This window comes from Bactrocera latifrons, unplaced genomic scaffold (genome assembly GCF_001853355.1).
Source record: "Bactrocera latifrons isolate USDA-ARS-PBARC rearing strain unplaced genomic scaffold, ASM185335v1 scaffold_66, whole genome shotgun sequence".
Taxonomy (NCBI): domain Eukaryota; kingdom Metazoa; phylum Arthropoda; class Insecta; order Diptera; family Tephritidae; genus Bactrocera; species Bactrocera latifrons.
Genome location: NW_017537334.1, coordinates 383,275 through 409,589, shown reverse-complemented (window position 1 = coordinate 409,589; position 26,315 = coordinate 383,275). Strand labels below are relative to the sequence as shown.

At 36.2% G+C, this 26,315-nt stretch overlaps 1 protein-coding gene across 6 annotated transcripts in view; it reads right to left on the bottom strand.

Annotated features, from left to right (window-relative positions):
- The window catches only part of LOC108975532 (proteoglycan Cow), a 183,957-nt gene that overhangs the window by 51,811 nt on the left and 105,831 nt on the right, over nucleotides 1-26,315 (bottom strand). For all 6 annotated transcript variants that reach the window (XR_001993877.1, XM_018944074.1, XM_018944077.1 and 3 more), the window contains exons 3-4: nucleotides 4,587-4,659; nucleotides 841-943 (exon numbers count right to left, since the gene is read on the bottom strand). Coding sequence is in view for 5 of the 6 variants with exons in the window: in XM_018944074.1 (XP_018799619.1) it covers nucleotides 841-943; nucleotides 4,587-4,659 (176 nt within the window). In the remaining variant the exon portion in view is untranslated. The remainder of the gene's footprint in view (nucleotides 1-840; nucleotides 944-4,586; nucleotides 4,660-26,315) is intronic.

The window sequence follows — 26,315 nt, the reverse complement described above, 5'->3', positions numbered from 1 at the left end:
TTGTAGTTCAAAGCAAAATAATAACGGAGCAGTCATCTGTGTGTCAATTTGGTATTGAAAAATGTGTGCACATAACGAAACATTCGAAAGCAAGCCAAAACTGAGGACAATAATGAAATTTAAAAAGGTTGCCACCTTCTCGAATTGTTCAATTTCAAAAATTGAAAACGTAAAACGCGCAATAATTGGTTTTTGAACTAAAAAGGTTAAGCGTATGTTACAGAAAACTTAATAAAAGTAGAGTTGCCATATGAAGAAAAAAAAACAATTTAAAAGAAATTAATTAAATGTTGAAAATTTTAGAAGGTTCAAATTTTATTAAAACAGTTAGGAAATGTTTACCTGGCTAATATTTTTGACCAGGGTCGCCACTAATTAATATTTTGATTTAATCAAATTCGTAAAAATCAAGTTTAATGGCAGAACCGTAGCTATAATAGCCTTAACAGGTGCATTTTTTATAACATATGTGGCAGCTAACAGGTGATCCAAGTAGAGGTACTTTATTCAATACCTATCCTTTGTTTAACAAATCACGCATGAGTGTCATGCTGTCATGTTATTTTTGTTTTTTTCCTTAAAAATGTAGGGAACCTCGGAATGGATCACTCTTTATATGCTATAGTGATACGATCTGACAAATTTGCTCGAAGATTATAGCACTGCCATGAAATCGACCCAAAGAAGTTTCACTACTGACCTTCCAGTTCTTCAAACTTTCATCAATACGTTTTTAGTTTTATTTTTTTAATTTATATATTTTTATACCTACATCTCTATTTATTATTATATTTTTAGTTTTTTTTTTTAACTTTTTTTAAGTAAGTCTACACTACTTACCGGTTCTTGTGTAAGTCACGCTTCGACACACACACAGCACTGTACTCATCCTCCAGCAGACAAATTTCACGCTTCTTGCAATTTAACGGCCGGCAGAGGTCACCTGTCGAGTGGGTGAGATGCAAACAAAAAGGTTAAATAATTGCAAACAGTGAATAAGCAGTTATGCAATACACACAGGCATACATACAGACATAAATATAAATGTGTGCGTGGGCATAAGCTATATTTCCAGCAGAGCTGTACAAATGATGTTAATTCCTTATAATGAGCGGTTTTTATTACATTATCTCGCAGTCATATCACCTGCGTAACGGTTGCCAGCCAGCCGGACGACCGTTTCTGACTTTAACGGCAAATAACTTTAGTAATTGCATTTTCCCGCCTCTTGCAAATTAAAAGCAAATAGTCCCTTAGCCTAGCACTGCTGGCTGTGGTTTTTAGTACAGGGTGGCTCAAATGCGCAAAGGTGGAACTTTAAGACTGATTTGAGCTTATGTAAGAAAAAATGTTAGCTTCGGTTGATTGTCGGACCTAATTTGTTACTGTGGAGATTGCACTGTTGTTCTGGGCAATAATCCATTCATTTCGATTATATGTCCTCAAATAAGAAAGTTTTCCATACAAGACCTTAATTTTGGATCGGTCAGTTTATATGACAGCAGTGGTTCTGACGAATAAGCAGATATTTGGGTTGAAAAAAATAACACACGGCTAAATCAACTTAACTCGTGACGTTGATTGTTTATATAATACATATATTTTATAGGGTCTTTCTGGTTGTTAGATATAGTTAGATCGATATAATAGTTTTAAGTTATAATACGAAAGAGCCTGTTTGTGGAGTAGAGCAAAGCCAAAACAGATGCTGGTACGATGAAGAGTGCCGTGTCACAGTGGAGAGAAAACACACTGCCTACCTCACAACATTACAATCGAACACTGCACGTGCGGGGTAAGGTAGATACCGAGAGTTCACGAGGAAAGCGAGACGATGGAGCACACGTTTCATTGCCCAACTATGAAGAAGTTCGAATAGCAAATATCCGCGTGAAGAATAACAAAGCGGCGATGGCCAATGGATTCCCGAGCGAGCTATTCAAATACGGCGCCGAAGAACTGATAAGATAATATGACCGGACGAAAGCATGCCTAACGATTGAAATGTGAGTGTGCTCTGCCCAATCCACAAAAAGGAAAACCCCACAATCTGCGCCAACTACCGTGGAATACGCCTTCTCAAAATCGCATATAAGTTTCTATCGAGCGTATTGTGTGAAGATTAAAGTCCATCAATAAACTAATTGGACCTTATTAGTGTAAGCAACACTGCAAGCTCTGTCGGGAAGAACTTCGCCGAGTTGTTAGACACCAAGCGAAATGACGAACAGAAACCAAATTTTACGAGTCAATGGAACTATAAGCTGTACGAAATATTTGGCAACATTGACAGTCGCTATACAAGTTTGAGCTAATTTTTTAAGTTTAGCATAAAGTTCTATATTTGCTATATGTACTCGTATAAATGGTCTAATTGCACAGTTTTTTCTTCAATGAAATAGTTGTAACTCCAATCTGTCATTGTCAGCTGCAAATTTTCAATAGATAACCCTGCTGTTGTCCGATCGCAACCCGATCGGAACCCGCTTTAGTAAATGAATTAAGGTGTATAGCTCTAATATATAAAAGCAATTTTCAAATCTGAATATAACCTTCATTAGTAAAAGTTTCTATCATGGGCCATAAATAATATAAATTTGGTTGTTCGATTCTCTCTATTGTTCTTTGTGAGAACGCTGAGGTATTTTGTCTAAGTTTCGGTACATTTATTTTATTTTAAGTACCTAATTGTGTGTAGAGGCGGTTGGAAGAATGGGAAAATATTTGATGTTGGTGATGTTTTTTCTTCATAAAGAAAATGGTTTCCTTTGGTTTCAAAGTTCTAAGCATCAACCAAAAAAAGTTTGCCCCTGAAAAATATATTTTATTTTTTGTTTGCAAATCACTCAGTGGTTAAGCAGAAAATGTGTGTTTTTCAGCTTAAAAAGCAAAATCGTACTTTAACGTAAGTGTCATTCAAACAACTTTTCGAAAGTTATTCCTATCTAGTAGGCTTATGCGTTTTATATTTCAGGATTGGAGAATAAAAAAGAGTTTTAATCACTGAAATTCGCTTTATTTTGTTTGTTAACATACTCTCCATTAAGATATTTATTGTATTTGATAAAATTGTCGAAGCAGTTTTGTGTTTGAGGGTAAATCCGGGTAAAAAAATAAATAATTCATAGATGTTTTTTGAAGCACTGCTATCGTACAAGTATGTTGTTAACATTTCGATTGACTAATCGACATAAGCCAAATTGTGTGGGACCCAACGTAAATATTTTTGTGTACAGTCAAATGTTCAGGCAATACTGAATGTAGGTTTGCTAATCTGACTAGTGCTTATAATTGCCTCTATTTCACCTAGGCCCAGCGATATTCTACTGTTTTGTTAGTTTTGAGAAATCTCCACCGGAAGGAACCTATTTCGAAGAAAAAGCGTAGTGCAAAAATATTATCGAAAAGAGTGAAACTATATAGGGTTTACCGAACTTGTTGGCAATTAGTTTGCTTATTTATTGCTTTAAGTCTAAATCTTTGTGTTACAGACAAATCGTTTGCCTTAAACTGTAAACAATGTAAACAAACCCCAATTTTTGGATAATTTTGATAATGGCAGCTAAAAATTAAGCAAATTTGAATATAGCTTTAAGTGTACGAAGTGTGTTAAAAAAATAACGCGAATTTTCGTTTTCGAAAAAAAAAATTATTTATTTATATACATTACTGTTGCCGCCTTCAAAATTGATTTTATGCACTGATTCCAGTATTTCTCCTAATCATCGAAAAATTTGTCAAATTAGAGTTTTGGGATAGTCTTTAGGTCTTGTAAGTTGTAAGATTCCAACGGCCAGCAAACCGAAATAGTGGGAGTTATAATTTTTGACTTCCGGAAGTAAGATAAGTTTAACTCGATTAATATGAGACTTACAATGTGACAAACATTCAATAAAAGAGTAGCTTTGGCAATTTTAATTGAAGTTTCTGTGAAGTGAAGAGGTCTAGTGATGCCATTTATGTCCTGCTGTCTAATAAGCGATAAGCGCGATGAACTTGCCCTACAAGGCAGTCACCCACCCCAATAGGTGCTAACTGGCAAGAGCATATAAACCATTGAAACAGCGGCAATCGAGAGGAAAAAAATATATTGTTATAACAAGTGAAAGGAAGAATATTTCTTACTTTCTTAGTGTCACGTATAGTCTCATGTGTTAATTTAATTAAAAGCAGATACACAGAAGATCACACACATGTGTCCACATCACTCAAATAGAGCGCTTAAACATCTTTTAATCCACCATGGAGCTTTTAAATCGCATATATATTATATATTTATATCCACACATACACACCTAAATGCCTCAGCTGCAGATCAGCTGCATTTTTCAAGCGAGTCTTCCGCTCTCAGCCGCCCGACATTTAATGTCTTTGGGAATGAAGTGAAGGTGTATGCAATAAATCGCGGTCACCTGCTGGCTTTACGTCCATGCGAGCGTGTGTGTGTTTGCAACAGCTCCCAAAAAAAAAAAAAAAAAAAAAAATTTACGCTTCAAGCAGCACACATTTATTTGCAGATTTATGTGGCATTTAAATACACATTTTATACATATATACATACACATATGTGTTACTGTCATACTCACTTGTAGGATCGTGAATCCAGCGCTTGCGTTCACCATTGCTGCTCTTCGAGGGCACTTGCGAGTTTTTATTTATCTGCAAGAAACAGGCGTAAAAGAGAAAACACACCGTTACACATATGCTCATACAGACATACAGAAAAATTCAATTACACATGTGAATTCAAGTGTATTAATGCGCCAGCGAGAAAAAAGCAACGCTGAAATTTTTAAATTGTATCCTAGAAAATGGCGAATTGTGATGCAGTACGCTGTGGCGTTTAAATTAATTATTTATAAAAAAATATGTACATACATTGTGACAAAAAAGTACAAGGAAATTGTAAAAATATTTGATTATTCATCAATATTTATTTTGTCACCTTTAAAGTAATCTCCACCAGATAAAATACAGTTATGCTAATGATTTTTCCAGTCCCCGAAACGCTTTTGATAAGAACTTTTTGGAATGAACTTCAACTCCTTCAGCGAATTTTGTTTTATCTCTTCGATCGACTGAAAAGAGGTTACACAGAGCGCCGATTTCACTTTGGGGAACAAGAAAAAATCACACGAATCCAAGTCTGGTGAATACGGTGGTTGAGCGATGCTATTCATTGCGTTTTTCTATTTCATCGTTTCTCGATGCGTTGATGCATTATCATTGTGTAAGAGCGAATTGTTCTTCCACAATTCCGGCCATTTATGACGGATGTTCTCACGCAAACGCCTCAATACGGTCGAATGGAGCTCCTTATTGACCGTCTGTCTCATCGGAACAATTTCATGATGCACCAAACCAAGAATGTCGGAAAAATAATGAGCATCACATTGATTTTTGAGCGGCTTTGGTGTGATTTTATTCGTTTCGGCTCGTTTTTTTTCCTCCATTCCAATGATTGTGGATTTTTTTGTATGTCAAACTTATAAATCTATATCTCGTCGATTAGAATGCTCTTCATGAACGTAGAATCGTAATTCGCAAGTCCAAGTATGTCTAAAGAGACCCGTTTATGGTACTCGTTTTGAAAAATAAAAATCAACTTTATCAGTACGAGTCGGGTAAGAATGCATTTCATACCAAAATCATTCGAACGAGCTCGCAAGAGATGTTGGGCTCCCTTACCTGACGATTTCCTTTCAATTTCTTAATATTTTTAGTGGTTTTATTTAGTTTAAGAAGTCGAAGGTCGTCCAGAACTAGGCATGCCTTCAACGATCTCTCGACCACCTTTAAAAGCTTTCTACTACTCGTAGGCTTATGTTTTTGATAAAACAGAATCACCGTAAGTTTTTCCAATATTCACATTGAATCCGCACATGAATTTGGTTAGAGAAACAAAACTTTAGATAAATTCGTGGTTAGGTTTTTTTTTTATCCATTGTAAAAATCGCGAGGCACTACTGAGGTATACCGACTTAAACAGCTGCTGTAAACAAACTGGTTGATGGATCGCGCTCATATTTTGCGTAGTAATTAAGGTCTATCCCACCAACTTAGCAGCATACATTTTTTTGAAATATCATTTTCCATGGAAATTTAAATTACATTTTAAGCGTACTTTTTTGTCATAATGTACATACATCCATATATAAAACATATTGACGTGCTTTGTTTTTTAATAACTGCTTCGCTATTAAAGGCATGGCAATGAGACCGAAAATTACTCCACATACTTCACGAGTAAACCGTTAATGCAAAGATAACACGAGTGCTCACTAGCCGGCGAAAATATGTGTGCACAAGGCCTATATGGCGTATGAGTAATATTGATCACCGTGTTTGCTGTGCATATAGAGTGTATATGGAAATATTCTTAAATTTTAATTATGGTGCGTATGCGTTGAGCATTACACATTTACTGTTCGCATATGGTAAATGGCAATTACACATTTCTTGTGTCACACTATATGTATTTCGGTTGTAATTTGAAATAATTGGTTGCTGATTACAATTTAATGATCTTTTAAGAGTTTTTGTAGTATTATAGATATATTTATATACATATATTTGTTTAATTAAAAATAATGGTAGAAGCAAGCTAATTAAGATTAAACCATGTATGCACGAAGGTACGTATATGTATAAAAAATTAAATGGAATACAGGTACAGGTACAGTACAGGGCTTAACGGGGCTATTAAGTCAAGTCCGACCTAGGCGCTTAATATACTCCTGCATCAACTACCCATAACTCGGTAAATAACGATAAATTATGCTATCAGAATGAAGAAATCAGGAGATTGCTACTATGTTCTCCAATAGTTAGATTTCAATTATCACTGTTGGGTGAGGTTACCCTCTAGAGGTAAACGGAGAAGATCTGTGAAGTTCGATTTTTAACAGTACAGAAAGTAAGCATATACACGGTTAGCCAAGACGCATTACTGTCCATCACTGACTAATTCCAGAGTGGTCAAAAACTTCAGAAAGGCTTAGAGCACACTGGCCTACTTCATTTGTTCATCATTTGGTTTCTTGATCACAGGAACATTTTCGGCAACTAAAAGAATGACGTGAGAGTGAATACCATGCCTGTTGGGAACGATTAAAAAAGAACTTTACCTGCATTTTGAAGAAATAAGTCAGAGTACTTTTTAATTTAAATTTCGCGCAAATCCCCCTTCGTCGACATATTTTTTTTTTTTTTTACTTTAGTATGACTGTCAATGAGATCCGAGGCTGTTGTTGCGTTGTCATTGGGGTGTTTTTTTGTACGTGGCGGGTCCCAAACCCAGCGCACAACCCTATGCAGGGAATGTTTCGCCTTCTCACTTTAGCTCACCTTCAAACGGATGTCCTTAGGCTACCCAAAGGATACTTGGTCAAGGAACGGAAGTCGTGAGCTGCTTGAGTCATATGTAAAAGAATCTTTTCTGGCCACTCCCATGTGAATGGCGATCAGAAAACTTTCCTCACTTGCGTGAACTTCTATACATGACTCCATCGTCCTCCATGAGATCTGTGTCAAATGTTACATAAAAATAATCATTCGTGTTGTGTCTGCGAAACAATGTTTTTGGCGATGAGTCTCGAATCGAAGCTTACGACCCGACGAAACGTTCAATCGGCCGAATACTGTGGCAAAGGTGAGCCGAAGCCGAAAATATACTTCAAAGCAGGTCAGGGTTACGTTCATAGTTTTCTTCAATTATCGAGGAGGTTTGCACCCCGTATTCCTTCCGAGCGGAAAAATTGTCAACAAGGAATATTATTTGAGTATTATGTGTAGTTAGCGCGAAGTTCATAAAAAGAGACCGCAATTATGGGCCGACAACTTTTGCATCACAATAATACATACTGCTATGAATCTTAGGGAGTTTTACGCCAAATTTTCAACCATGTCACATCCACCGTGGTCGCCTGTCTTAGCTCCGCTATTTCGGAAAAAAGCTATAAACTTGTTTTTGTTTTTCTAGACCAATTACAAAATTAAATCCAAATCTCAATATAAATAACCTTGCAGGGAATTTATTAACACACGAATTTCCTCGAAAGCTGGTTTTCCACGAATCTTTTCGGTGCAAAACAGTTTACTTATGGATTTATATTCCAAGAAAAAATATTAATAAAAAAACAATAATACAGATAACATATGCTGATAGCGGTGCTTATTTACATCGACATATTTTTGTTTTGGTGCACAAAAACAGATATGAATTCATAAGAGCGATTATTATTTTCCTAAGCCACAAACACATAAAATTATTTGAAATTTTTAGAAAAGTTTTTTTTCATCTTTTTAAAAATGGATTTTATAACCTCATAATAACATAAAATGGTTACTTAGGGTTAAAACGATAGCTCAGATGATACTTAGATACATAGATTGCTCATGGACTACGCTCGTTTTTCGATTTCGTCATTTATTTGGTTTTTGAGTTATACATAGTATTTTATGTACAAATCATTTTTTGTGAACGTGTCAATGATTTTATTGCTTTTCAATACCAAACTCGTCAGATACTGAAAGTCTGTTCTCACAGATCATATTTTATTCAAAGCATTTATAATTTTGCTCAGGTCCTTTCTTTCCAAAATTGACTATTTTTTTCGGAATCGTCTACATCGGAATACTATGAGATATAGCTGCCATGCAAACTGACCGAAAGAAAATCAAATTAATGGCCAAAAATAACGCCACAATCTCCAAAAAATGTTTCAGTATTAAATATATATATATGCAAGTAAGGAAAGTACTCGGAGCACCATTCCCTTGGGAGTGGGCAGAAATTATTCTTTTACCAATGGCTCAAGCAGCTCACGACTTCCGATCTTAGACCAAGTATCACTTGGGTAGCCAAAAAACATCCCTGTAAAGGCGAGCTAAAGTAAGAAGGCGAAAAATCCTCGCCACAGGGTTGTGCGCTGGGTTTGTGGACTGTCAAGTAAAAACACCTTAATGAAAAAAAGAAAACAGGATGGGGTCTCACAAGCAACTTGCTTTAAAAAATACACCACCATTAAATATTTCTTATATAAAACACTGAAGCATTTGCTTTATAAACGCCACCCAATGCTCAAATAAAATAAATTCCTAGGTTTTAGGTTAAATGGCCGTCTTCAGTACTTAACTAAATGTTATTTCAATTTTTGTCAACGGCAGCGAGTTGGAAGAAAGGTCGGGAGGGTCACTGCACTTTACAAAGCATCGAACTTAATTAAAAGCCAATTGTAGCAAAAACAAAAACAACAATTGAAAAAGTCAAATATTGGAATTTTGTTAGCTTTGCGATAATTGATGTTGCTCAGTGCGCATAATTGACATAAACTCAGAGTGAAAAACTTAATTCGACCTACTTTAATTTAATTGAAAGTTGTCAATTGAGAAGCCAATTAATTTTCGAATTTTCGATGAATTCACCGTGAATTTACCAAAAGGGGTTTTTATGCAATTTATGCTTTCCCCACATATATTAAAACGGTATATGATTGTTATTTTGATATTGAGTTGGCTTGAATGAGTTGAAAAATTAACATTTATACATACATATTTATTAAGCAGACAATTTTTTTCAAAATTCTTTAAATTTGAATTTCATTTGCATAAGTTGAAATAAACTAACATTCATTGCCCATATAGTTTATAATAACCAAAAGAAAATGTTCGGCGACCATATAAAGCATATATACTACTGTGATCAAACTCGTCAGATACGAACAACCAATGCAGCATTAGATGGTGCATTATCGCACTTCTTTATTCAATAAATTCAGACATAGTAAAAAACAAAGAATTCACTTTATCAAATTTAGCATAGATGTCACTAACAAGTATGTATATGTAAATTAAAAATTCACCTTTCGATTTGATCACATATACGATCATAAGTGATTCACGTGACGAGCTGAGTCGATTTAACCATGTCCATCTGTCTCATTAATTTAAGTTAATTTTTGTTTTAAAGTCGTTAAGAGACAGCTAAACGACATTTGATTCCGGTAATGAAAACTGCAGCCTCTAACCTTTCTTTATATTAGAAAGAGGGATGTGAAATGATCTACCATTTATTCGCATTTTCTACATATAAAAACCTCAAGATTATTGAACAAATGAGTGAACCCAGAAATAACTAGACTCCTCCAAAATAATTTTTATATAATTTTTTAACAAAGTGGTATGAGAGCAACGAGCAATCACTCTCCAGTAATTACCTAGCACAACTATAAAATGAAACTGAACAGCTTTAAGTAAGACTCCTGGCTAAAGTATATTTTTGAAATGTTGACAGTAAGAATAATGAAAAAGGTTGAAGTTAATATATTTGATATACGTTAAATAAACAGCTATTATAATATGCCCACAAGTCTACGCTGAGGAAACTACAATACATTGAAAAAATTAGCTAGCAGATATACACTGTGGATGTCATGAGGTCTCTTCGTAAGAAAGGGATTGAACGTACCTACACATTGAGTGTCGTTTAAAAATTTCAATTGAGTCCTAAGATATCCTTACAAATTTAACAGAAGCCTCTGGTAGCTAACCGGTAATTGAAGCGATTTGAGTGGATATCTTAAATTTTAAACAAATAATTTTTTTATAAAAGTAAAAAAAAAAATTAAATGAGGTTTCGACTTCACTTGAGAAAAATTTGAAAAATTAGTATGTATTTTATGAATATATTTTTAACGGGAGTATTATAGTTTTTTTCACATAACGGTTGTTTGTAAGTCCTAAAACTAAAAGAGTCAGATATAGGGCTATATATACCAAAGTGATCAGGGCGACGAGTAGAATTGAAATCCGGATGTCTGTCTGTCCGTCCGTCCGTGCAAGCTGTAATTTGAGTAAAAATTGAGATATCATGATGAAACTTGGTGCACGTATTTCTTGGCTCCATAAGAAGATTAGGTTCGATGATGATGTTCGGCCCACTGCCACGCCCACAAAATGGCGGAAACCGAAAACCTATAAAGTGTCATAACTAAGCCAGAAATAAAGATATTAAAATTTGGCACAAAGGATCGCATTAGGGAGGGGCATATTTGGCCGTAATTTTTTGGAAAAGTGGGCGTGGCCCCGCCCCCTACTAAGCTTTTTGTACATATCTCGGAAACTGGTATAGCTATGTCAACCAAACTCTATAGAGTCGTTTCAGGCATTTTCATATACAGCTCAAAAATGGAAGAAATCGGATAATAACCACGCCCACCTCCCATACAAAGGTTATGTTGAAAATCACTAAAAGTGCGTTAACCGACTAACAAAAAACGTCAGAAACACTAAATTTTACGGAAGAAATGTCAGAAGGAAGCTGCATCCAGGCTGTTTTTAAAAATTGAAAATGGGCGTGGCGTCGCCCACTTATGGACCAAAAACCATGAGATGTGGAAGTACTCAACCGATTTCAATGAAATTCGGCATATAATATTTTCTTAACACCCTGATGACATGTACCGAATATGGATGAAATCGGTTCACAACCACGCCTGAAATCTCGGTTATCACTTTATCATGCGAGAGTATAAAATGTTCGGTGGCACCCGAACTTAGCCCTGCCTTACTTGTTATTAAATAAATACGGTTTGGGATATCAATGAAATGCTCGAATAATGTGAAAATAAACCCGATTTCTTTTGCAAAGCCATCAAGGGCATGATTGCAGAAGTCCAGACGCTGAATCCAATTTTTTTCAATCATAAATGGGCCGAAACTGCTGCAATTTTACATTCGATATTTGTATGAAGTTCATCAATCGGCCCTAGACTTGACATAACTCTACAGGAAATAGTCTAACGGCGTCAAATCGCACGCCGGGTTCACCAAACTTGATTTTCAATAAATCGATTGTGACAATCGCTGTGTGGCTTATGGCGCCGTTCTGATGAACTGATCTTGATTTCTTGATTTTTTGATCTTGTAAGGATGTGGACCAACCAAATTAGCCACAACGGCGTCAAAGAGATGCCCAACGCTTCAGAACGGCGTATGACTGACTAATTTGGGTCTTCTACAAATGATGCGTCAGCGGCAGCAATATTCTCGACACTACGGTCACTTCTTTGTCTTACTGGCACGGGAGCATTTTGTGCTGTGCCTGTGGATTCAAATTTTTCCCCCAGACGCTTAGTTTTTGATCTGCCAGGACGACGAAGACGACCATAAATTGAGCCACTGAAGCCACTGACTCCGAATTTTGGTAGTAAATTTTAATAATTTCGACTTGTGGTATCGTATATTTTTCCATAGAGAAATGGCAAACCTCACTAAAGAATTATGTCAATAGAGCAGGAAAAATATGGCGTTGTTTGCTGTCCCTATCGGTCTATTTTTGTTGCCCTCCTAACATAAAATCCTTTATAAAGAATTCAATAAATCGACTCCTTTATATATCGGCTTTTAGTTATCACTAACCAATTACAACATTCAAGTAATAAATTAAATTATTTTGTAAACCTAAAAATTTAGATATTTAATTATGATCCTTTACGCCTTGCTTTCTGTCACACGTATTTTTTTCGCACATAATTCATTAATTATTTTATTAATATTAATAATTTTTCTTTTTTTAATATTTTTACCATCAAAAATTTTATTATTCTAATTATAATAGTTTTTCCAAATTAACTTATTGTCATTGGATTGTTGGCAATAAAATCATTATTTTCAAATATATCAAAGAGCTAATTTCGATATTAGTATAATAAGTATATTTGGAATTCTATATATATACAGAAATCAATTTTAAATGTTTTGTTCAACATATTACGCACTGCAAATTATTGTGGTTTCCGACAAATTTAATAAGTACACATGCACATACATGCACATTCAATAATCCTACAAAATTTCATGCTCATACGCATACAGATGAACCAACATACCTACATATTTACCGTTATGCGGTCTGTATTTTCTGGAGCATTGTTATTATGATATTATGCAGATAAATTTGTTATAATCAAAACTTAATTGCTGATTAAATTAAAACCAATAAATGACACTGCAACGTAACAACAAAAACAAATCGATAACAACAACAAAAGTTGTTAAATGAGCGCACCGAGTGTTATTGTTCGAGAATATCAAATATTTACAATATAATTACGTGATTGATCGCACACATCAGCACAACTGACAGCTATCCCACACCTGGTGGTGAACAGCAAAAAAGGGATAAATTCAAAATTTCAGAAATGATGAGTGCGGAGGGATGGTATATCAATTTCGATTGAAATTAATTGTTTAACGCTTTAATAGTTTAGTTTCAAAGCAATTGTGAATATATACAAGTTTTATGTTATTGTACACTAAATACAAGTACCAGCTACAAACAAAGTGCTTAACACTTTTACTCCATATTTAAAACTAAAGCTTCAACAAAGCTTAGTTAAACAAGAAAACTGGTGTATTTCTGATAGCATAAAAAGGTATAAAAAATCTTTATTTTAATCGGTCATCTTGTAAGGCAATTATGTGCTATAGCAGCTCGATATCGGCGCTCCCAATAAGTAGCTCCTTGGAAAAAAGAGCAAAATTGCAGATCAATATCTCAAAACCTAAAAGAAAACAAATATCTCACAGTACTAAAGGTTGATTCTTCTGTAGCTATAGGATGTCTAACACTGTCCAATAGGTAAAGGGTAATCCATTTCGATTTTCCCCACTTTTCTAAAGAACAACCACAGAAACTTCAAATCTCTTTCAAATGTTGAACGCGGCTACGTCTTAGATGGTCCATCCTTTGGTTCCAATTTTCGATGACTCGTTCGAGTATTTCGACTGGAAACGGGTGAATAACGCGCGCGATATTTCGCTCCAAGGCCTCAATCGAAGCGAGATTGTCCGCATAGTCTTAGTCTAACGGCCGAAAACGTGAAATTATCTGTTCATCGAAATATTGGTTGGTCGAAAAAGTCTTTTCGTATCTTGTCGCTCTCTGAAGTTAATATAGTAACCGGAGACGAAAAGTGGATCAAATACAGCAATAATGTGCGAAAAAGATTATGGTCCAAGCCTGGTGAAGCTCAACAAATGATCGCAAAGCCAGAATTCACGTATCGAAAGTCAGCATAACTTTGTTTGGTGGGATTTGAAAGGAGTTATCCACTAAGAGCTGCTTCCATCTGCTCGAACGATTGATTATACATTTGACTGTCAAGAATTGATGAGATTCAAGCAAGCAATCGAAAAAAGCGGCCAAAACTGATCAATAGAAGAGCTTCGGCTTCCATCAGGACAACGCTAGACCACGAACATTTTCGATGACTCGGCAAAACTGATTGAGGTTGGCTGGGAAGATTCGATGTATCCATCATATGGAGCTGACCTTGCACCATCAGACTGCCAGAGCTCTTTTAATGGAGTAAAGTTGGTTTCAAGAGAAGCCTGTGAAAATTACTTGTCGCAGGAACCAGAAAAGTTTTACACTGTTGGAATAATGGTTGGTTTATTAAAGTTCATTATAAATATTGTGTATAAAAACAATTTAATATAAGTAAAAAAAGACTTTTTCGATTACGCAATATTATCTTTGAACATAGAATGCTTGACAGTTGCCAATAGCAAGATACAACTAAATCGCACCTAAAGACATTTCGAAGCAGAAGTTAACGCATTTCTTATATACAGTAGTGCAAAGAACCAACTTTTCCTGAAAATGTTGAGGGAATGAGTATTTACGCGGAAATTAAAAAAATTTTTTATATGCAAATTGAATCGTCATCATTACCACAAAACCCCTAAAATTGCCTATCGTCACTTTAAACCGAATCAACTGGCCAAAACCGCATGGACCAACATCAATTCGAGCGTTGCGCCTAACAAAGGCAACCCTTCCAACGCAGTCGTCCATATGACAATTCAACAAAACGACCCAACCACTTAACTTCACCGTTAGCAGACAACTGCACTTCGAACTAACTCCGCTCCACACCCCGAGGGTCGGCAGTTCTGTCGGTTGGTAGGTCGATCGATGCGCCGTCGGGTTGGTGGGTCGCTCTGTCGGTCAGCAATCTCTTACACTTCATTGTAATTGCACAATCGACACGACCGCCCACGCAATTACACTTGAAAATTCATTTCGACGCAATGGCCATCAACTCTCTAACACAGACCCGCATACACACTTACAACACTACACCTACAAACATACATACATGTAGGCATACATAGATAAGTGGATTGAAAGCCGCAAGTGTCCGCCCATTTTACGTGATCCGCAAAGCTGCAAAGCCAACGACGAATTGACGTTTGGCTGCAGATACAGCTGCGACTACGGTTACGGCCACGACTCAGGCTGGAGCTTGGGCCTGGGCTTCAGCTCCGGCCTCAGCCCAACACTTGGGCACATTTGGTGCACAGCGCGGCTTAATTTAGGCAACAGCCATTAGTGAGTGCGCACAGTTGATGCAATTGCAATGTTAATGTATCACGAAGTGGAGAGGATGTACCGTTGGGTCTTGCGGTTTCCGACCACCACTGCCGCCAGAGCATACGAAATGTGCAACACTCAATTCCGTCCCGCGATTTGCCATTTCCACGCAGCGGCAGCGTTGACTTTTGCTAAATTTGTGGCGCAAATCCGCATGTTGATCCTAAATGAGCCGGTTAGGTGGAGTGTAGTTAGATGGCCCATGGCGGAGAGCAGCAAAGCAGCGGCTACCTTCGTCACTTTAGTTCGCAGCGCTGCGAGTGCAACGACGCTGATCACATATTTTTCCGGCATTTTTTGTTTTGTAAGTTCACCGTGCACATACACACGCACACAGCGCGCTGTTTAATTCGTTATTTATATTCATGTGCTCGCCTGTGTGTGGGTGTGTGCGTCCGATTGCAAAATGCCTGTAATTGTGGCAGTTGTGGCATGCAACATGCATTGACAGCTGCATTAGTGATACTTCACCGCCTTCACTAACACATTGCGCATACACACCGACACATAAACACACAAGCAAATTTACTCACGCACATTCTTGGAGAATGCATGTAACGCCCTAAACGCTGTCACTCGGTGTAAAATACATTGTACTTCCAATCAGCGCACGTCGACATGCATTGTTCAAATTACTTGCAATCAAGCACAGTGGGTTGCATCTGCTTGACAAGCATACAGTATTGAAGTTAATCCTTTGGTGAACGCATGAGCTAGTGTGACATCTAATATTTATAATCTGGTAGAATCATGACAACTTTGGCTGTAATATTCGGAATGAAACTTATAGCAAACTTTGGCAGCCATGTTTAACCTATGGATCCCCAACCAGAAAAGCATAAATAAAACAGTAGAAATAAATAAATAAATAGCGTTATGTCGCTCGTTGTCAATTCAGAAATAAATCGAATAAAAATATCATAGGAATTTGTTTCAGGGAGGCTGCTTCAACTGAGGCTTAGAAATAGCTTCATAACCAGTTGGGCAGTAGGAAGTGTTCTCGCCATCAACCCATATAAAATCGGGATGGTTTTATTTAACAGAAAATTTATAGCTGCTAAATATGCTTTTAGACTCAGAGAATATGCGTTTCTAAAAGAATAGGTGTCTGAGCATTTGGAAATCCTCACACACTTTGACACCATACCGGATCATAGAGTTGCCAAACCGAACTCTGGCGGCTCCTTCCTCACCGTCTTTGTGTTAAGAGTGGTATGAGTGCCAGGCCACAGCGGAAAATGAAATTGTAAAAGTGATGAGCTAGCAAAGAAAGGTACTCTAGAACCGTTATCATTAGAATGGCGACGTGTCGGTGCTAAAAAACTTGCTGGGATATCACATTTAAATTAAATACGCAAATTTGATGAAACTTTAGGTTTCACTTCTAATTTATAACATTGGGTCCTACGGCAACTGAATAATTGTTCGACTAAACCTATATTATAATTAGATGGATTATAGTTTAGTGAATCCATAAATATAAATAGGGCATAGAGATATCTAGTCCTTGTGAGCCTTGTTGTACACATGATCTACGTTATAAAGTGCACCTTCAAATGAGTCGGGATTTTAAAATTATGTTATTGAAAGCATTTTTTGAGCAGCTGGTAGTGCTGAACATTTTCCTGTCATAGATTCAGAACAAGATTGAAGCATAATTCTGTAGAGCTTACCAATAAACTTAGCGCCAAGTTTAGTCTACTACAGGAAACGGAAATAAAATTAGATTTGAGTTCAGTTAAAACGCTTAAAGCTCTCAGGCACTACCTTACAGTTCGCTTACAAACGAAAAACTCTGAAAAAACCGCTCCATATCATAGAGCTACACTATGGACAGCGAAATAGGTGTGGGACCCATATCAATCCAAAAAAATGTATAACAGGGAGTAAGATGAGCCGAAACACATCAAATAGAAGGGACAAGAGAACCCACTATATAAATAGATCAATATAATGAAGTAGAACATAAAATCTTATTGAGGGCTACCAGGATATTTTGTAAGACCATTATCTAATTAAACACTGTTGAATTTAATTGTTTTTTCACTAATTATGTACCCAGTTCTTATATTTTACTTTATTATATCCTAAACAGGGTATATTAAGTTTGTCACGAAATTTTGAAACGAACACCCAGACGGAAGCGTCGGAGAGCCTATAAAGTATATAGCTAAATGATCAGTATGTTGAGCTGAATCGATTCAGCCTTGTCCGTCCGTCTGTCTGTATATATACGAACTAGTCCCTCAGTTTTTAAGATTTCGTTTTGAAATTTTGCAAACGTCACTTGCTTCTCAAGGAGCTGCTCATTTGTCGGAACTGCCGATATCGGACCACTATAACATATAGCTGCCATACAAACTGAACGATCGGAACAAAATTCTTGTACAGAAAACCTTCACATTTGACAAAATATATTCACGAAATTTGTTATAGATTATTTTTTAAGGCAACAATGTAATCTCCGAAGAAATTGTTCAGATCGGTTAACTATAGCATATAGCTGCCATACAAACCGCACGATCGCACGAATCAAGGGCTTGTATTGAAAACTTTCGAATTTGACGAAATTTGGCATGGACTACTGCTTAAGGTAAGAATATAATATCCAAAAAACTGTTCTGAACGAATTACTTCCAAACAAACTAAACACATAGTTACTAATAGAAATGCACTTGTGAAGGGTATTTAGTTTTGGGGCAACCGAAGTTAACGTTTTTTCTTGTTTTTCATTAAGAATTGTTATTTGAAACAATAATTTTTGATTGCTGCATATTGAATACAACCCACGGTATTTTTTCTAACACAAGTGTACAATCTTTACCAAGCTAATATAACGTATTGCCTCCCCATGTCGTATTACTTCTTCACCATTTACGAACTCACTTGCTGTTAAATTGCAGTTGAACGAAGATACTGCGAGACTTTGTGCCATTTTCGAGAATTTCCTGTTGCAAGTAATGAGGCTGGCAGTGATGTTTTCACGCTTGAATAGACCTAACCGAAATTAAGTGAAATCGTAGACTAAGTTTCAAAATCGCAACAACTTGCGCTGCAAATAAAAGTAATAAAAATCATTCGTAATTGCTAGTGATTCAAAAGAGACATAACATCGCAAAGTATTGCTGAACAGGATACAGTTTTTTTTTGAATTTTTTCTTTGCCATATCACACGTTTGAGCCTGACGTGATTTAGTTTTGGGTGGTAGCGCTATCCTGCGAGCCTTCAAGTGCTTTTCTACTATCAATATATCACTGCCTCTTATTATCATTTTCCATACTTCTTCCATGCGAAAATACACATATTTATATACATAAAGATATATATACAGATATATGTAGATATATGTTTTTATGTATATAGTATATATTTTTACTTAGCTCCCACTCATTTAAGTCCTGCCTGCAGTGCCCGCTATCATTAGCAGTTTCTCTAGCATTTTGCATCGCCAGTAAGCGTGTACTTTCGTTCACACCTGCTTTACAGTAGCAGCACCATTGTCAATAAATGAGGCAGACAAAGACAAAGAGAGGAGGAAAGAAACCCGTGTATAAAGTGTGTATGTGTGTGTGCAAGTGAGCGTGATCGCATCATTTGAAAGTGGAAACATTTCGACATTTGCCATTAACCGGAAAATGAAACGTCGAACTAATGGCATATGCCACACGCTGCAGTCAACAGCACAGATGATACACTAAAGACGATATACATATGTACACAACACTTATGCAATATATAAACCCCAGGCAAACAAATTTTGGGCTTCGAAGTTTTTAATATGGTAAGGTTGCGGAATGCTTAAAACCTATAAAATAATTTCGAGTATGGAAAGATGGTTTGAAATCTGAGAAATATTTAGTGTGCTCTCATATATTGAGCGCAGGCAAATACTGGTTTCCACGCCGCAAAGGCGTTCCGCGAAACGGCAAAGCTGATGAGATTTCCTAGAATGCCATCCGCTTGAATACCGAAACAGTTTAAAAAAAGTCACATCTGAAAATTTGTACCTTTTTTTTAAATTAATTTTACATAAAGAATAAATTTTCAAAATCTAATAATGCAGACCTCTATTTAACACTACGAAAACGTTTTCTACAACCTTGCAACCGTTTCTTCTTGTACTACATAGTCTAAAAAGTCCATGCAAAATGTACTTCGTAGACAAGAAATCCACATTTTCTGTTTACGGGGCAGCGCTTATAAAACCATTCGGAATAACTGCAATACACCGCTACATACAGACACACATGTCACGATGGCAAGATAACAGGCAGGCAAACAAGCAGTCAGTCGAGCAGGAAAGTTGGAATGTACTATGTGCCGACTATAGCTTGGCAGGCAATTTCCTGTGTGCCTGTAAAAGTGCACTGAAACCGGATGCAGTTGACATTTGTTGCGGCTGATGGGTTGGCTGAGCCAAGCCTCTGTGAAATGTACACACATTCACACTTACTTGCAGAGTATACAGTAGTGCTAGCTAGCTGTTCTCTATATTATACGGGTACACAGAGGTAAAAGGTTGCAAAGCTGCTTGTCACGAATATTTCTTAATTAATTATATTTGACGAGTTATTTTCAGGTTTCTTAATCGGCTTACGCCGCCAAATAATTCGATTTGTTACTGGCATATAGATGAGAGTGCTCTGGCATATAGGTGTATATTTCTAGTCTTAATCTATATAGTAACTGCTCGAATGCTTTCAAGGCTGCTTTTGAATAAATAAATAAGTGTGGGAAAAAAAGTGATAGAAAACGATACTGTTGGTTTTGTTGACATTTTTTATTTTTGCATCCTTCAAATGAAATAAATGGTTTGACTTTTGAAGTGCTGAATTAAAGCTTTATACTAATTTACTTTTATTCCAATTATTTCACTTAGAAGTGCATGTATTGAGATGTCTGTTATTGCATAAGTTATTTATTTTTTTTTTTTGTTTCAGTTTTTTTGCTAAAAATAGCCAATTTAGAAAATCTTTTTACTTTACAATTTGAATCGTGCCTAAATCGTTGCCTTAAGCAAGTTAATCTACAACTAATCTACCGATAATATATAATTATAAGAAAAAAAAGTTTCCCAATAATTTCTGAAAACAAAAGTTTGAGTGTTTTGTTCCAAAAAGACTTTCCTTTACAACTTATGCGCAGTTGAAATTACATCACATGTACTAAGCTCTCATACAAGTGATTTATACATTCTGTATTGCTCATACGACATGGTGCACTGAACGAATACAGCACACTTGACGCGCAACTTTAACTTTAAAGAAATATTTTTTTTATTTCTTTTTTTTGGGGGGCAAAAACTGAAACTCAAGGAAGCATTTGCAAAAGAAAAATCAACTTGTCAGCATTTCTTTGCTTGGTTCACTACGACCGCGGGTTTGGTCAATTGCTGACAGCTTATATGGAGTCTTCAAGTTATGCATTCAGCTGAATAAGTAATCCAATAAAGTGATAAAAAGGCTCGCTGTTCTAAAAAGGTTCAATTATACGGATCTACTTGGCTGACGCCAGTGATTTCTATAATTTGCTACTCTATAAGGCTTATCGAAAAGAGAGCAGCTTCAAGGAGTTCATGCAAAGAATAGTGACTTTTAATATGTGTTCGATTGCGGATATTTCAAAAAATATATCTATATCATAGTACTTTTAAACGAGAAATAATAATACTCTCAAAATCAATGGTATAGAGACCTTTTTTATATTGAGAGAAACAAAATCGTTATAGTTATTGGAGGTCGCCGTTAACTTCCGGAAACTTTTTAAAGTTTTCTCTGCCTTGACTGGCATAGTTCCTGGTGTGATTATTTTGACTATTTTAAGCATAATAATATACTTTATTTTAGAGCATGTTTAGATATTTGTAAACACATTGCTTGCTTATTGTTGCTTCCGGCGTTCGACACCTTAGAATATAGTAATCAGAAAGCGAACGAAATCTCAAAAATAGAAACATTATTGAGTGGTAAAGGCTCAGAATAATGAAAATTACAGTGTATCGTTGCTGTACGCCTAATATGTCTTTAATAAACATTTTGAGACAGTAACGATCAATTGTTTACTGATTAAGTTTATCTTACTTTAAATTATCGACTCGAATCTGCGATTGCATAATGATCAAATTTTTATAGAATCCCGAGAAACTTCAAAAAATCCATCAGAAAGAACCTGAAAAGGCGGCCATTGTGTTGGATGAATTTCATGCAAGAAGACTTTGGTTGTCAAAACTGGTTTTTCGTCGTCGAAGGGACGACGATTAAAAGACGAAGCGATCGAGACACTCATGCCCGGACAATAAACTTTGCGTTCCTCTTCGCAACAGCTCGCTGCTACGCAATTTCACATTCCTTTTCATATGCCATATTTTTCCTGCTCTTTTCACATTTCTCTTAAGTTAAGTTAAGAACCGCCCGTAGTGTCGAGAATATTGCTGCCGCTAGCGCATCATTTGAGGAAGACCCAAATTAGTCAGTCATACGTCGTTCTCAAGCGTTGGGCATATCTGTGACGCCGTTGTGGCCAATTTTGTGAAAAGATCTTGATTTACATCCTTATATAATATGATCAAATTGACGCATGAACTGAAGCCGCTTAATCACCAGAATCGTCGTATGTTCGTGAATTGCCTAAGCAACAACTTGAAAGTGTTCCGGATTTTCATCGAAAAATTATCTTCAGTAATATGGCTCATTTCTGGTTGAATGGCTTCGTCAAAAAGAAAAAAATATGCGTTATTGGTCATGCAACTATCCACACGTACTCCATGAGTCACCATTGCATTCCAAAAATTACAGTTTGGTGCGGTTTATAAGCCGCCGTCGTCATTGGGTCGTACTTCTTCCGTGCTGATTAAAACCGGCACGTTACTGTTAATGAGAATCGCTCCCGCTCAATGAAAACCGAATATTTTTGGCACGAATGGGATGATATGGACAACAAGCCAGCGGCGATTAATGAAATTCGTACAAATATTGAACGTGAAATTGCCGATCTATGCTTGAAAACCGTCGAAAAATGGGTGCAGCGTCTGGATTTCTGCAAGAGAAGTTGAGTTCCATATATATAATATATAGGAATCGAATTTACTTTTACAGGAATAAAGAGTTTTATTGATATCCAAATCGTTTTGATTTATTTAAAAACAAAACTTTTGTAGCGTTTTAATTGAAAGTGGCTCCGTTTGGTTCTTCCATATGCAGCAAAAAGAGATAATTTTTTGTTTGTTTTCTGCATTTTGAATATGAAAATTCTGATAAATGCGGTAGTGCACAGTTATAAAAAATGTCTCAAATATTAATTCAGAAGTTTTGAAAGTTATTTGAAAACCGATATTTAAAAACCGATATCAAAATTGCTATTGAAATTTCATAAGTTTCAAGTACGACCAAATTATATCAGGTATAATTTTGCTGCCGAAGCCAATGGATGAAATTTTTTAACTTTACAAATATTTTATTGCAAAACCTAACGAACACATACTATGAGTATATGTACACATGTGTGCTTCTTCAATCATTACTTCAGCAAAAAATTTTATGAAAACCACTTTTACAATTTCAGGTATTTTATGCAAAACATATGAATGTACATGTGCACATACACACATGCATACATATGTATATTCATGAATGTAAGGCAACATGCTTTTAAGTGCACACTTTGATTTATTGCATACTTTTCTTGCTGCCAGAAATGATTTAAGCCTCTTTCTCCAGCAATTACTTCGATACTTCCATTACTGCATGTGTGTGTTTACCACCTCACTCACATACACACATCTGCATTTCTTTGTTTTTGTAAGTGCGTAAAATTCGGTAAAGTACTTTTTCATTGATATTTACAAGCGTAATCCTCTCGGAAACTCTCTTGTAGTGGCATTAAATAGTTATTATTAGGAACGTTCACTTAAAATCCGTATAAAATACTACTTTCACTTCATAGGAGTTTAAAAGCTTTTCAAGTTCCAGCAAACCGCGCATAAGTGCTACACTGTTAATTGATGGAGTCAAGGTATAAAAGCTCCAACTGTGAGGGAAAGATTTTCGAACTTGAACCAAACGTTTTTAGTTGCTTCTTGCACAGAAGCTCTGCTCATAAAAATTGATAAGCCAATTAAAGTGGGCTTAAACTGAACAGCGCAGAGCTTTTGGCGTTCAGTGCTTCTTGAACTAATTCCAGCCTGCAGGTTCTGTGGTTTATGTATTTTTGTATAAGGACTGAAATTTTAATATAGTAATATCCATGATATTTCCCTCTTCAGGGTTGTGGGCTGGGTTCGGAACTAGACATGTAAAAAACCCCCCTAATGGAAAATACACAGGATTACGAATTATGAGCATGCACCTTGAATGTCCGGTTCTTTAATTGGGAAGGTGCCGCTGCCCAGCAGGTTGATGTCTTCGTAAGAGCAAAGGTTGATTACTAATGTATAAATCCTGACACAGAAGGAAGTTTCAAAATAAAGAACTACAATTCAGTCTTTCAAGTCGAAATTATGCTCTCCTTGCTATGCTTGCGGCAATAGAGCATACACTAAGTTTCACTATATTAAGAAAATGCAAGGAAAAAATAACTAAACTCTCAGTGAGAAACTCGGTAAAAATCGAAAGGGCAGTTGAGTTGCTTCGTTCAGGGGCAGCCAGGAATACAATTCTTTTTTAATTGCCATACGCGCATCCGCCTCTAAGACCAGGCCTTCTATAGCTTGGTGGGGTGGATTCCGAAGATGATGAGACGTTGCATAGATTACTTAGATCAAAGTTGCGAATATTCAGGTTTCAACCGACTAAGAATTAAGATGTTATTTTCACGGCTTACACTATTTCAACTTAAAAGGCATTGGACATCTGAGTTGCACAAAATTAGGTTTATCAAATCCACTGATAAGGCTTAACTGGTAACCACCTGCAAGTAAAATATTGCTATTGATGGCCAAACTGCGGTTTGGCGTTCCTGCTCATCCATTTTCAAGCAACTAAACAACAAATAGCGATGAACGGTATTCCTCGAGGCAAAATGGCCTTTGTTTGAAAGCCGCCAACTGCCTTAGCTGTCAAAATTTATTGTTCACTCAATTCTATAACAATTCGAAAATTTTCTGAAGCACAGACAGATACATTTTATAGAACACAATACCTAACGAATCGACAAGTTTTTCTAAATATTGGGCTTGGAAATTGAGTATTTGAAGAGAGGTCGTTACAGGTATTACTGATTAAAACTATGGATCTCTTGAAAAATAAATATATATTTTACGAGTACAAATTGTGTTCAAATGAGACCTGAAGTCTCATATATGAACTACGAATCGGATAGTCGAAGAAGTCATTTCGAATTTTGTCACATTGTGTCATACTATAGAGCGTTGAAAAGGTTAGATTCATTTACCAAAAAAACAATTCGAAGAAGTTGAAAAAAAGTTACAGCTTTTGAAAAATTTATGAAAATAATGAAGAAATTCGCTATATTTTGAAATTTTTGTATAAAAAAGTGAAGAATGCGACGCAAGCCACCAATTTGAGAAGTTTACGGAAACGATGCTGAATCAGTTCGTGTAGCACAACAACAGTTCACTCGTTTTCGTTCTGGAATTTTCGACAAAATTATGGAAAAGATTGATCAGAACCGTCAATAAGCAGCCATGACATCGCTGGGGAACTTAGCATTCATTATCAAACGGCTTTGAACCATTTAAAAAAACCTGGTTGCAAAAAAAATCTCTATGCTTGGATACCACGTGAATTATCTGTGAAAAATTGACATCTGCGATTCTTTGCTGAAACGAAATGAAACACTTCTGGAGCGAATGGTAACAGCAGACGAAAAGTGGTTCAAATAAGACAATAACGTGCAAAAAAGATCATGGTCCAAGCGTAGGTCACAAGGTCATCAAATGGTCGCAAAGCCAGGATTAACGCCTCGAAAAGTTATGCTAAGTGTTTAGTGGGATTGAGAGGGATTGCTGTCAACAATGGACGAGATTGAAGCAAGCAATCGAAAAAAAACGGCATACGGTCAACGAAAAATCACACACATCTTTGTTGACTCGGCAAAAACTGGGAGCGCTCTGCTGGAAGTTTTGATGCATATAGCCCTGATTTTACACCAACAGAATACCATTTGTTTCGGTCAATGCAGAACTCCCTTAATGGACTAAAGTTGGCTTCAAGAGAAGCCTGTGAAAATTACTTGTCGCAGTTTTCCGCCGAAAAACCCGGAAAATTTTACATTTATGGAATAATATCTCTAGCAGAAAAATGGCAAAAGTCATTAAAGTTCATTATAAATACAAAAAAATATATTGAAGTTTGATTAGAAATACGAAAATACTTTTTTTACTACCCAATATATGTAGCTGAATTGCATCGCCTCTATAAAGATATATAAAATACAAGTTGCCAAATCTGCTAGCACAACAAGCTAATGACGCTACGAAAAATGATAAATAAAAATCTCTAAATGATACTTAAGTAGAATTGTTTTGCTTCGATCTGCAGCAGTGCCTTCCTTCCTTTGCTGAGAACTTCTTTGTCATTCTGCAAAAGGCCTTCATGGACCTTTAATCTTACCATACATAGCCGTGGCATGAAGCAATAGCTAGAGTTGGACACGATATAGCTTCATGCATATTTACTCATTTACTGAATTTAAACGCCAATGAAAATCATATTGTTTTCTACAGTTATTGCTGCCCAGGTCAAACAAAAAAAACTCTTTCATGGCAACTATGTTTGAGATTTTCGTGCAATTGGAAAACAATGTAAACATTATTTATATATTTATTTATAAAACGTGAAACAATAATACAATTACTTTTCCACGAAAAAAGGAGCACTGGCTGCCAGGACCTTCGGCTCGCTGATGTAAATATAAAAT